Source organism: Magnolia sinica, chromosome 4 (assembly GCF_029962835.1).
Source record: "Magnolia sinica isolate HGM2019 chromosome 4, MsV1, whole genome shotgun sequence".
Lineage (NCBI taxonomy): Eukaryota > Viridiplantae > Streptophyta > Magnoliopsida > Magnoliales > Magnoliaceae > Magnolia > Magnolia sinica.
The window spans coordinates 21,842,219-21,856,326 of NC_080576.1; the positions used below are offsets into that span (position 1 = coordinate 21,842,219).

The 14,108-nt window shown below is 39.7% G+C and overlaps 1 protein-coding gene across 3 annotated transcripts in view; it reads right to left on the reverse strand.

The window, feature by feature from the left end:
• Positions 1-205: 205 nt before the first annotated feature.
• LOC131242743 (uncharacterized) overlaps positions 206-14,108 on the reverse strand; it is a 33,879-nt gene continuing 19,976 nt past the window's right edge. The window contains exons 7-9 of one of the 3 annotated variants that reach the window (XM_058241581.1): positions 7,521-8,169; positions 1,378-1,514; positions 206-558 (exon numbers count right to left, since the gene is read on the reverse strand). In XM_058241581.1, the coding sequence (XP_058097564.1) occupies positions 1,390-1,514; positions 7,521-8,169 (774 nt within the window). In that variant the 3' untranslated portion in view covers positions 206-558; positions 1,378-1,389. Of the gene's footprint in view, positions 577-1,064; positions 1,515-7,520; positions 8,170-14,108 lie in introns of those variants that run through there. The other 2 variants (XM_058241579.1, XM_058241578.1) reach the window with 2 other exon arrangements.

The following is a 14,108-nucleotide window of genomic DNA, read 5'->3' on the forward strand; positions in this document are numbered from 1 at the left end:
CATCATTATCCCAATTTTGTGGTGTGGTTTACATTAGCTTTAGATCTTCCTATTTTTCAGAACATGCCCTAAAATGATATTACATAATGGATGAACACCGGATATAACACGTGTTGATGAAATTATATCCAAGTGCATCTAACCAGGGATAGTACTTTACATGTCTAGGACTAGACGCCAGGCCATGGGATACTTACTGCCTATGGAAGTAAAACCTGTTTACTTGTAACTACCTTTGTAATGATTATTATTACTCATTTACTATACATTACACCACTTTACGGTGGAGCTCGCCAAAACAAACAGGGTTCAGCTTAGGACCGTCCAGTAAAAGAGTCCCCTCCCTACCTCTGTCACATCCTGTGCACCACACGTTAACCTCCAAATAAAATCCATAATAGCAATGTTTTAGAATGCTAGGAGACTGCCGAAGCTGATCGCGCCTTCTACCACCACAGTAAGTATACCGTCAATCTACAGTGCTTCATCAGGCAGACCCCAAAAGGAACGTTTCCCAGCCCAAGAATACAGCAGGTCCACCAATCAGGCAGGCCACACCTATAATAAAGTGGGCAGCTAGAAGAATGATAACAGACAGTTAATATCAGATGTGTGGTTCACCTGACGCAGAAGCAGACTGAGAAGGATGCAGCCCACCAGATGAATGGCCCAGATCTCATACACAGGCAGAATCAGCACATATGGACCGACCACTAGAAGAATCGAACCATAATCATGGCTATAGCCTTTTTAGCATGACAACATAAAATGCAGCGGACAATACTTCAAACAAACATTTTGTTTATAACATCATGGATCTGTTTGATGAGTGGACTATCCTGATTTTGGGCAGAGAGCATACACAGTAGAACCCACTTGATGGATGGCTCAGATCCCAAACAAGTGTACCAAATTTGCACATGAGGTGTCTTGTGGATTGGTTTCAGGTGGAGAAAACAGAAACCCCAGCTCCAGACTTGTGAGTTTGGGACTATGATCTATCCATTCAATCGAGTTTGGCATGGCCAGTGTTAAAGTAAAAAAGAACATATGAACCATGGATGTAAAATGAAATCCAGCAGATAATATTGATAATCGTAGCACTAAAACACTGATTTTTTTTTTTTCTCCAAACGATACCATTATTGTCTCCATTCATCACATGATCGGGTAGCTTCAATGCAGCATGAGATATTTCAATCCATGTATAAGAAAATAGCATTCATCTTTTCTTTGTTTCTTCTTATGCAACTGCTCTCTCTCTCTCTCTCTCTCTCTCTCTCTCTCTCTCTCAAACTTCTTTTTTTCTTTCAATCAAATAAGGAAAACATCTATCCATTTCTTCTCTTTTTGAGGAATTAAAAAGGAACAATTTACCTTTGTTTCCTCTCATTTCTTGGTTTTGTCAAGAACTTCAATGTATCTCTTTGGAATGCCATATTGCTCTACAAGGTGTCTTGCCAGGTCTTCAATTACCCCACCTTGAACTAGAACCTCATGCTGGCCCTTCTTCCCTGAAAAGAGATTTTCTTTTTTTTAACGAAGCGGGAAAACATAAGTGCCACTGTGAAAAAATGTATTAAGGAACTCACAAAACAAGAAACCAGGCCATCACGATCAAGAAAATGGTTCCCCTGAAATTAAACAAATCATAAACAAGAAAATTTGATTTGTGAGAGGCAGTTTGAAATTCCCAAATTTTCAAAGGATGGATCTCCTAGTGACCTGCAAATGCCTTGAGTTCTCCCTTGTGGTTGAAAGTTTCAACAGCATTTCAATGTGGCCATTTTAGAGTCGTGTTTCTTATCATGAAATTCACTCTCTGCAAGGCTACAAGGACAGTTCGACCTCAATACTGATCGAAACAAAGAAACTGACATGGAAATTGTTGTCTCTACAGTTTAACGGCAGCGTTGATTTTCCAAGGGATGTACCATATGTATCACATGTAATAGAATTCCAAAAATACTGATGAACTTTTCAAGCAAATATATTTTCCGGTGGAATTTTAGCCATGCTCCAATGTCAAATCCGCAGGCATCTCTTTTATTGCACAATAGAAAGAAAGAACAAGTCCCCTAAAAGGATCCTAGCAGCAGATATCGTATCTCCTGACTGGATAATCAAGGTGGGGCAGCAGAATGCTGGTTGGAAAGAGTTAAAAACCAAGGAACAGAACGAAAAAGAATTCCCGTGGTAGTAGCCAGCAATGAACAATGGAGTCACTCGTCACATAATAGGCAAGACCACCAGAACTTCATCCTCCAATCTTCAAAAAATGGAGTCACTTGTCACATAACAGGCAAGACCACCAGCACTTCATCCTCTTATCTTCCAAGTTTCATGAGGAAACTTCAGTGCCATGTTGACAGTTCGCATCTTCCGGTGAAGGAGCATTATACGGCAATGACGAATCTGGATGTGAATAGCATTCTGATGCACCCAGTCCATATGAGTGGGGCCATGGTTCTGCTATCTAGACCATAGTTATGTGATTTACTTAAATCATGGCCAAACTGTGAATCGGTTCGACCAAAGTAAACCACAGTTCGAAATATTGTAAGGCCCCATTAGGTAGATGCCTAAAAATGATTTGATATCATTATAGTTAACAGTAGATCTCTAATATATAATGAGTTCATATTTACAGTGACTATGTATTAGAGTTCAGGATCTCTAATACATAATTACTGTCAACTAAAATGAGATGAATGCATTTTTAGGCATCTTACCTAACAGGGCCTAATTCTTTACTCCTGATCAAACTAAAATCAACCCAGTTTGGTCAACAGTTCTTAGTCGATTCACTGCAGTTCATGAATTTCCTCAAGTCAGTTCAATTTCTAATTCAATTAACGATTCTAGAATATTAAATTAGAGCATTGTATACTACTCCATCAAAAAGCAAACAACCTGAACTACAAGTAGCAGGAACTGAAAAATGACCTATATGATGAGCCTACCCCAACAAACCAATGTATTTGACGATTATTAGGCAACAAACTGTGAACAGTGAATTTGAACTCAAATTGTCAAACCCCGAAAAAGGTAGAGGTAACTATGATCCAAACAGTTGATATACCTCACTGTAGAAGGGAGTGCCCAAAATATTACAGATTGGGAGATCCTAAGCAGACAGTCTGTCGCATACAAATAGACAGTTAAGAAGAAGTAAACCAGCAATCCAAGAAATAAAAGAGCCAAAAACTAGAAGGCTAGGATCTTCCATTCTGGCAAATCAGATATGACTTGCGGGGTCTAAGAAAAAAAGGCTCAACCATGTAGACACAGCTTGTAACCTTTATTATTTAGGATAGACTTATTTCCTTTTTTATGACTTGCTTCCTTCCCTCTGCTTTGTCAAATAGAAACCGTCTGATTTTTTAACTTGAGATTTTTCTTCTTTCCTACTCCAGTTAGTCGTGATAAGGCTTAGTTATCTGATAAATTTAATTAGATGTGGGCGTGGGTCTGTAGGGTTATGTGAGATACAGCCCAAAACATCCCGATGCAGGGGCGATACAGACTGCAGCCCCATATCATTGTAAACCAAAAATGATCTGCAAACAATACTTTGATGGAAGACTTGAGAAGGGTCAAGATGGAAGATTTGAAAAGGGTCCCCTTTTCCCCTTTTCTTTCTGAAATAGACATTTTGACATTTATATGAGTTTTGTGGAAAAGGGTCCCCTTTTCTTTCTGAAATAGTATGAGTTTTGTGGAAAAGCATGTGAATCAGATACAAAGAGTCAATGACTGTGCAGTAGATTTGAATTTTGGAGACATTAATATAAAATTTTGTAGCCAGTGACTGCACGGTAGATTTAAATTTTTGAGGTTGATTACTAGATTATAGTATAGTCAAATTGTCACTTGTTCTTGCCCATCTTTCGTAAAATTAGCTTCAACATATGTTCTGTGTGGGGCCCACCATGATGTCTTTATAGAATCCAACCTGTCCAAAAGATTCACCCAACCATTAAAGTGGGATGCCCCCAAAAATCAAGCCGATCCAACCATCTTTTGCAAAACTGCTTGAATTTGGAGTGAGTGGGTTGATTGCCCATTGCTTTCTTCAATGTGGCCCAAATGATGATTGAATAGGCCTGATTTCTGGGGCACCCCATCATCATGGTGGGGCACACTTGATGTGCAAATTGGATGGCATACCCACAACACAGTTGACCCCCACACAGGCACTGAATAACTCTTACAAGTAGTTGAATTACCAGTAAAATAATAGCTGCAGAATAAGCTTGTTCTACACCGTTTGAAGAGGATCTGGCATCAATCAAATTTGTTTATATGGGCAACAATAGTACTTGCATCTTTGCGAGAATCACGGAGAATATGTTTCTCCTCTCCTTTATTTTTAATTTTCCTTTTTAACTTTTCATGAAAGACCATGTGGGTGTTCCCCACATTTCTTGTTCCAGTGAGTTTGTGGGTGGGTGGGTGATAGGGGGTGCAATTCAGGCACCCCAATTAGTCAGGAATCGGGATAAGGCTTAGATAATAGATGATTATGAGACTTCTTCTTGTTTATGCAACAAATTTTTTTTAGAAGTAATGACAAGTATTTATGATCATGTCACAGCTTGAGGGTGAAGGTTGAGCATTTGAGGGCACCTTGGTCATTTCAAATTCATGTCATTGTATGTATCTTTCTTTCTATTTTTGTGTGTGGGTATCCGTTCTCCAGTGTAAAGGCATTTCCATCAAAATATATGGCGCTGAATATATACTACAGACCAGTAAAGGCATTCTTTTTTTCATTGTATTTATCTTTCTTTCTATTTTTGTGTGTGGGTATCTGTTCTCCAGTGTAATGGTATTTCCATCAAAATACATGGCGCTGAATATATACTACAGACCAGTGAAGGCATTCTTTTTTTCAACACCCAAATTCCCCGCTCCGCATACATAGACAATGTTCTCAATCGTCTTGCAAAATGAACAATGACATCTGATGAGTAGTTTTCTACATCCTCAGAAGCATCTGCCATTTTTATTCTGCCCTTTCATAAACAAAAATTCAAACATTCAGCAGTTGTAGTTTGAGTGAAACCTCTTCAACTGCCTCATCAAATTCTATGTACTAGTACGCAAGGAAGAAACATTGCTTTGTGCCAAGCATACCGAAAGATCAATGAACTGACTTAAGAATAGTGATGCAAGCAGATCTCAAATCCCATATGTTGGCTCCAGTGTTACACGGCTGATGGTGTTTAGTATTATTTTGTTTATTTTTAATGTGTCTATTTAAATAATAAGAGCTGACCAAGATACCCCATGAATGACTCACTGCGAAATCATCATGAGGGCATTTCAAATTTCGTTAGGGTTTCTTATGTTTCTCAAGCCTGTATAAGATCTCTTTGTAACTCCTTTTTCTAATTTTATTTTTATTGAATAAAAGAGAATGGATTTCTTTGAGCATTTAGTAATTAGTATGTGTTGCTTTCCAATCTAGAATGTGTTGCTATTGCATGGTAGAAGAGAGGGAATGTGCGCTCGCTAGTTTTAGAACAGTGGGTTTGGGAGTTGTTCCTGCAGCCTCTCTTTGTTGGTGATTATATCTATAGTTGTTGCACCTCAAAATCCAGGCCAAAGCCAACCCAGGCCCTGCCCGTTGACAGCCCTAATTGCCTACAGGACTCTTCATGGGAACAAGAGGGCTTTGGTAGGGAGATCTGTTGTCCCCTTTCTTGTTTGTGGTGGTGACAAAAGCTTTTAGAATTAATTGGAGAGAGCGGCTCAGGTCGTCCTGTTAATGGCTTTAAGGTGGGAAATAGATCTTTCCAAATATCTCATCTCCAATTTGCAGACAACTCTCTTCTTTTGTGATGTGGAAGCTTCTCAGGTAGATAACTTTTGATGCAAGATTGGAAGCCTTCCATCACCTTGTTGGGGGCTTCCATTACAAACGGAGAAACCAACCAAGCACTTACAAAATAAAGTAATTGATACAATAGAAAGGAAGCTTTCCAGCTGGAAGAGGAGGTATTTGTCTTTTGGAGACACTGATTAAGGCTGAAATGTCAAACATGCCTCTGTATTGCCATGCTGCTTTTTCAGTGTTTACTGACAGCATTAGCAGAATACGAAGGATTAGGCGGGCCTTTCTGTGAAAAGGAGTGGAAAACAAACACAAGTTCCATTTACTGAATGGAGTGAGGTTTGCATTCCTTTGCTTGAAGGTAGAGTGGGGATTAGATGTCTCAGTTATATGAATCAAGCTCCTTTGGCAAAATGGCTTTAGAGATTTAGATGGAAGAAAAGGGTTTTATGAACCAGGTGTTGGCTAGTAAACATGCCATCGGCATAGGAGGTTGGTTTACAAGAGGCTTTTCTATGTACTGAGTCTCTGGTGCTTAGAAGGCAGTCTGCAGAAATGTCGGCCGATTCAAGAAGTCATGCATGTGATCGGTGACAGTAATGGCTCCATGATTCAATTTTCAGAGGATGCTTAGTGCACAGATAGGCCACTTTCTATTTCATTCCTGAGACCAATGCAAGTTGCTTTGAATAGGGAGATCCACATTTCTCAATCTTTCTCGATTTTGGGTGGTCGCGTGGTTTGAGCTCCACCCTTCCGCAGGATTCTGACAATTGAGGAATTGGAGATGATTGGTTTACTTAGGATGCTCGAAGGTTGGATTCTCTTATCAAGAGCAGGATGGATGGGTGTGAAGACCAGAGAAGTCTAGCAGGTTCTCTGTTCAATCCTTTTCTTCGGTGTTTCAGTCCCCCCATTGAGCCGACGAAGCGCACCTATCCATATAGATGCCCACCTCAGGTGTTGGCTTTTTGTTGGTTAGTGTGCAGGACCAGGGTTCTTACCATTGAGGCCTTCAGAAAAGGAATATGATAATTCTTAAGGCCTGTATTTTGTGTCTCCAAGATGCAGAATCAGTCAACCATCTGGTTATACATTGCACATTTGCAAGAGCTGTTTGGGTGACCACCTGCTTATGCATTGCATATTTGCAAGAGCTGTGTGGGCAAGATTTCTAGATCTATTCGACTATTGGGTGATGCCGACTTTGATCGGGTTCAGATCCTTAGTCTTGTCTTGGCATGGTGGCACAGTAGGGAGTAAAAGGATTCTATTGTGGTGTCACTGCTCTTCTTTTTAGCCAGATTGTTGTTTATTTGGGCTAAGCATGATGACCAATGATTCCGCAATAGTCATCCACTTCCAGACAAGGTTTTTAGGAAGGTAAACTGAGTACACCCTCAGGTTAATCTCACATTGGAGTTTCTTCAATTTGAGGGGAAAAAAAGTCATGTGAGTTTTCCCTCAAGTTAGAAGAAGATGAAGAATTGCCAAATGATTATTGAAAATACCTAACAACAAAAACAAAAGAAGAAAATGAACAAAACAAATGCTTCAAATGAAAAGAACAAGGATAATTTGCTAATAATTATATTAAAAAAATGCCCAACAACAAAAACCAAAGTAGTAAATGAGCCAAATAAATGCTTCAAATAGTATAAAAAATCGATAAGATGCGTACCTGGAAGCTCTGCCACTGTCGTACTGCATGCGAATTTCTTCTGCAGCTCAGATGCCAAGGCCTCAGCATCCATCAAGAACGACTCCAGCCCCGAGACTCTGGTCACCTTCTTGTTGCCCTGCCGCCGCTCTGTCATTATCTGAACCGCTTTAAGTGCACCCTTTCGCACAGCCGAGTCATTTCCTCTCGTCACTCTGTGGTGGACTTGCATTCGGCTTAGAAATGCCGGCCCCAAATCCTTCTTATGAATCTCCGTAGGGTAGCTCGACCCCTTTTTTACAGTTCCCTTGTAGAGGGCATCACATAGAGTTGCATCCAGAACCACAGTTGCCTTGTTCATTGGCTTGACTAAGTTCTCATTCTCCACATACCTGAAGACAATATCAGCAGCTTCTGTTGCGGTGAAAAATCTTCCAGTGTCAGCTCCAACAGACGCAAATATAGGATTGACGTGTGTGCTTGATTTATAGATCTCCACCACCTCAAGCTGCAATCTGGACTGGCGGTTTTCACCAGCTGCAGTATCAATGCTCTGACCAACACCCTCAGTTTGACGCTTCTCTGGTCTGAAGGACATGTAATCTGGGTGACGATGGTTAACTGCTATTAACACAACCTCTTTTTTGTGCTTATCTTCCTTTGCTGAAATCTGTTGACATTGTACAATCAGCCATTAACAAGAAATACATTACGGAGAATGAAAAGGAATGTTAGATGAAAAAGGTGAGGCTTTAGTCACAAATTTACAGAATGAAAATAAAAATGTGATGTCACGTAGAACTGTATTTCCAAGTGAAAATGCACCACATTCATATATTTGAGTCACACAAATTACAGCACAAATGTGCAGATCGCACAGTAGGTCCTCATGTGAATATTGATGGAATTAACATCAACGTTTGTAAATTGCTTACAAAATAGTGGTTATCTCAGGCATGTTTCAATGAACTTGAAATTTCACCTCTTTCATGTTGTCACTATTTTCTGAATAAAAATATCAATCGCATTTAATGATGGACACTCAGCATGTTATACATACATTTAGAGGTTTCCACATTATTTTATTTGAGAAGGTTTCAAGCCCAACTGGTTGGACCATAATTTATGGTCCGCTCAGCAAATAACTTCGAACCTACCATGCTCATGCCACATCCAACCCAATGTTTTAAATATCGACGATATTGGCCGATATATCCCACGATATATCTTGTATCCCACCTGTGCGATACGAAACTCGCAAGTAGTGCGATATATCTCACATGTTCGATTCGGTGAGCATTTTCAATTTTCAATCCTATTTTTTTCAGTAAATCATGTTTAATCAGCGTCAAATTGATACAAATACATGATTTTTCATGTTTTGCATGAAAAAACATGGATTGGGAGCTTCAATTTTGAGAATTGGAGGAGATGGGCCGAGTTGCGGAAAGTTGAAAAAATCAAAATTTCCTACTTGCTCGCAAATCGGTTGCAATCCTTGTGTCCAAGCATAAAATCAAACATGTATGTAACCTAATATAGTGATTCTTCTTTTGCTTTTGAATGTATTGGTTGTGTTTCCAAACGTCTTCTTATATTTGTAAATTATATAAATGAACTTTGAATATACTTGCATCAATTCAGTTAGACAACGCATAGATTAGGACCCCATACAAAGAAAACCTATTATGTGCACTTATTTTTTTGTAATGTTTTGATTTATAAGTGTGTGTTGATGTGTTTTTTAACAATCACTGAAGTTTCATTGAAAAACTCTACTAATTTCCCCATGTTTCCAACAACAACGATACACTACGCGATACAACCGATATATCCCATGCGATAACTGATACGTATCTGTATCCCAAAGGTGCGATACGTAACGAGATACCGATATTTCGAACACTGATCCAACCCTTCTAATAGGTCTGCCTCACCATGAGGATTGCCTTGTGAAAAAGTCAGCCCCATCCACTCATTAGGCGGGCTACAAAATAGAAAACAATGTTTTTTTATGAAAGATAATGCAATTTTATGAGGGCCAAAGGCCAAAAAAAAAAAAAAAAATCAAAGACAACCAACCAAAAAAAAAGACCCAAAAACAGAAGCACAAGGAAAGAACACCCAAAGAAAGGAAAAAAGAAAAAAATACAACAACACCCTAAAGAACCCAGCCCCACAAGATCAAGAACTTAGGACACCCAATCCCTAATGTATATAAAAACCCAATTAAGAACCCCATCAGCAAAACCACTCTGATTACAGAAGCAACAGTTTCTTTTGCTCCATAAAGACCAAAGAATGGCAAAAATCAAAGAATGTTGGACCAAATCAGTATGGAGAAGGAACAGTGGATGAATAAATGGTCCATAAACTCCTCAGATCTCGGACAAAGAAGACAATTGTTCGGCAAGATCATGGATCGAAGATTGTCGATGATAAGGATCCTACTCCTCCTGGCTAGCCAAGAAAATACAGCAATTTTAGGAGCCCTGTAAGACCAAACAAAAGCAGTGTGACTTCCTTAACTCCCAATCTTGGATTGAGTCAACCACATGTGGAAGTTTCGAACCAAAAGGTTCCGAGCTTGTTGAAGCGCCAGAAGAGTCTTAACACCCGAAGAAAGCGAGATCCCCTACAAACAAGAGATAACAAACAAGATCATCAAGTTCAGAGATATAAATCCCGACGACAAGGGGCAACCCACACTCTCCCGGATTCAAGGCTAAAGAAGCAAATGGCAACAAAGATATCAACCACAAGGCAGAGACGAGCCAAAGCGGGAAAGGAGGATCGAAGCCAAGAGTCTCCACATTCAATTTATATCTTTTGTAGAGTATGACGTGAAACTTGTTATTGCCATGCCATTAAATTTGGCACACCTATGTCCAGTCCACATATATCTGTCAAACATAACAATTTGATTGATGGACCATGTACTATATCCTTCTTGATAGAATAATCATAATCCTTCAATTGGTGTCCTTGAACTGGACAGCTAATAAAAGAAACACAACAACATTTCACATTTAATTGATAAAGGCCAATTTGAAGGTTAGGATCATCTTTCTTTCTTTTTTCTTTCTTTTTTTTTTCTTTTTTTTGGCATAGTCCATTCACAACAGACCCTTGTATCATTGATCATGGAACCAAAGGGCCCCAACATGATATATATGCTTTATCCATGTCGTCCATCCATTTTGCTAGCTCATTTTAGGGCATGAACCCATAAACGAGGAAAATCCAAATCTCAGGTGGACCACACCATAGGAAAGAGAGGTGATTAAATGCCCGCCATTAAAAACTTCTTGGGGTCCACAAAAGTTTTGAATCAAGTTGATATTTGTTTTTTCCCTTCATCCAGGTCTATGTGCCCTAATCAACAAGTTGGATGGAAAATAAACATTACAGTGGGCTCTAGAAAGTCTTTAATGGTGAACTTTCAATCTCTACGGTTTCCTAGGCAAAATGGATTGGCAGCGTGAATAAAACACATACATCATGGTGGGGCTAACAAAGCTTTTCCAACACCAACCAATACCGAGGTGGGTACAAAGCCCGCACATCCTATGAATGTGACACGTTGCCAAGGAAAATTGTGGCATGGTAAGCCTATCATTTGAAAGTTGCACAAATCATCCCTCACCTTTAGAGGTTTGATACTCGAATGTGAAGGTCAACACGTAGGAATTCCAAAATTGCACGCGTGGCACACAGTAACTTAAATTTAACCATTCAAATGTCGTGAAAATGTAGACAGTTAATCACCAAGATTCAAACTGACAAAAAATAAATAAAATCCTAACCTCTGATTAGCGACATTTTTCTTGTTCAATTCAGAATGCCAAATTCTTTCCATCCAGACCCTCCATTAAATGACCACTAATCAGATAAACAAAAAATCAAATAAATGTAATCTTTAGCTCACGAGCCATCTACATTAGTTCCCACTATTTGAACGGGTTAATTTAAGTAATTTATATGATAGGCGTGAAGCTTCCAAGTGCATGCATATCAAGCATCACACTCTATCAAAGTATCAAAGCTTATCTCTTTAAATTGAATGCCCACCATTGAAAACTTCCTAGAGGCCACAAAAGTTTTGGATGGATCTGATATTTGTGTTTCCCTTCATCCAGGTCTGTGTGACCTAATCAACAAGTTGGGTGGCAAATAAACATTACAGCGGGCCCCATGAAGTTTTTAATGGTGGCGTTCAATCACCATTGTTTTCCTGTGGTGTGGTCCGCCTGAGATTTGGATCTGCTTCATTTTTGGGTCATGCCATGGAATGATATGGAAAAACTAATGGACAGCCTGGACATACAACAAATACATCGAGGGCCCCATGGTTAGGGCACCACTGACTAATGTGTTACCCGATAACACCTATCCACTCCCTTCATAATAACGTAGAATGCAGATTGCCTGCAAAGGCTTTCGCAAGAACTTCTGTGACAGGTGGCTACGTGGGGCCCACCATGATGCTTGTGACAAATCCACCACATCCATCCATTTTGCCAAATCATGTTAGGACATGGGCCCAAAAATGAGGTAGATGCAAAACTGAAGTGGGCCGCACAACAAGAAGTGAGGATTGAATGTCCACCGTTGAAACATTGGTGGGGCCACATGAGTTTTGGATCAAGCTAATATACTTGTTGTTCCAGTTCATCCCAATAGGAATGACCTTTTGAACAGTATGGATGGAATATAAACATCACGGTGGACCCTAGGGACATTTCGACTATAGCTATTTTCCTATCCTCGTTTTCATGTCGTGCAGCCCGCTTGAGTTTTGGATTGGCCTCATTTTTTAGCCCATGCCCTAGCATGATTTGACAAAGCAAATGGACAGGGTGGAATTCTCACAAGCATCACGGTGGACTCCATGTATCTTTCGTTGCAAGTTCTTAGGAAAGGCTTCCACTGGCAATCCTCATCTGATTAGGTGGCATAGAACACGGCACACATGGTACCACTGTGTTGACATGGGAAAAGTTGTGGGGCCCACCATGATGTATGTGTTATATCCATAACATCCATCCATTTTTTCAAATTATTTTACGGCATGAGCCCAAAAATGAAGTTCTAGTGGACCGCACAAAAGAAAACAGTGTGGATCAAGCGCCTACCATTGAAAACTGCCTGGGGGCTACAAAAGTTTTGGATCAAGCTGATATTTGTGTCTTGCCTTCATCCAAATCCATGCGACCCTATGAATAGGTTGGATGGCAAATAAACATCACAGTGGGCCCTAAGAAGGTTTTAACGGTGAGCATTATTGTCCTCCTTGCTTTCTGGTGTGGTCGACTTTAGCTCTGAATCTGCCTCATCTTTTTACTTATGCCCTAAAATGCTCAGGCAAAATGGATGGGTGATGTGGATATAACACATACATCATGTTGGGGCCCATATAACTTTCTCATCTCATCACGTAATTGGTTTTAAAGCGTGAAGGGTAATATTGTCCTTTCAAAATGTTGGTAGGGATATTTTCGTCAACTTTCGTAAAAAAAAATTAAAATTAAAATTAAAAGAAACCACTTACTGCATTTAGCAATAAGTGACGAGTGAAGGGTCTGTTGCTGAAAAAAAAAAAACCACCAATTTTAAGTGATTTTTAACATTAAGTACTTAATCTTTTGCCTTTATCAAATGATCTAAAATCCCAAAATAACTGAAAACGATAATTTTCAATAGTTTTACCAAACAACACCTCAGGTCTCAAAATCCATCCGAGCCAACATAAAATACAAGGACCAATAAAGAAGATCATATGCTTTTTCAAGGTTCAATTTGCATGCCACACCTCGCCTACCCGCCTTTTGACACAAATCCAAACATTCTTGAGCAACAAGATTGCTATCAAGGATCTGCCTCCCAAAGATGAAGGCACTCTGAAAGGGCGAAATAACTTTAGGAAGCACCACCCTCAACCTTTGACTCGGGATTTTAGTAATGATTCTGTAGGGGCTACTAAGAAGATTGATGGGCCTAAAGTTATTTAGGCAATTCGCACCTTCTAACTTTGGGATGAGGGCCAGGAAGGAACCCAACTCAAATATTATTCACCCCAAGTCAAAAAATTCCTCAGGAAAAGCCAAAAGATCCATCTTAACAAGGTCCCGGAAAGACTGGAAAAAGGCTGAAGGAAAACCATTCTAGTGGCTTTTTCCCTCCCTAGATCCCAAGCAGCCTTCTTAACCTCATCCAACTGGATAGGCAATTTAAGATTACCAGCCTCCACCAGAGAGATAAAAGTACTGAGGACAAGATTATCAAGATTTGGCCTCTTCCAACCATCATCCAAAAGCAACTCTTCATAAAACTTGACAATGGATTCAAAGATGGAACCTTTGTCAACGAGCACTTTCCCATTAACTACAAGTGAGGAGATACAAGTGGCCCTAGCTCTAGCATTGGCCATCCCATAAAATAAATAAATTGGTGTTTTTATCACCATCTTTGAGCCAGATAGCCCACGACCACTAGCACCATTTAATCTCCTCCTCTTTTAACCTAGAGCAATATTTAGAGAACAACTTATCCTTAACAGCTTTTTGTTCTTCAAATAGTAGACCTCCTTCCTCCTTGATGTCCAAAGCT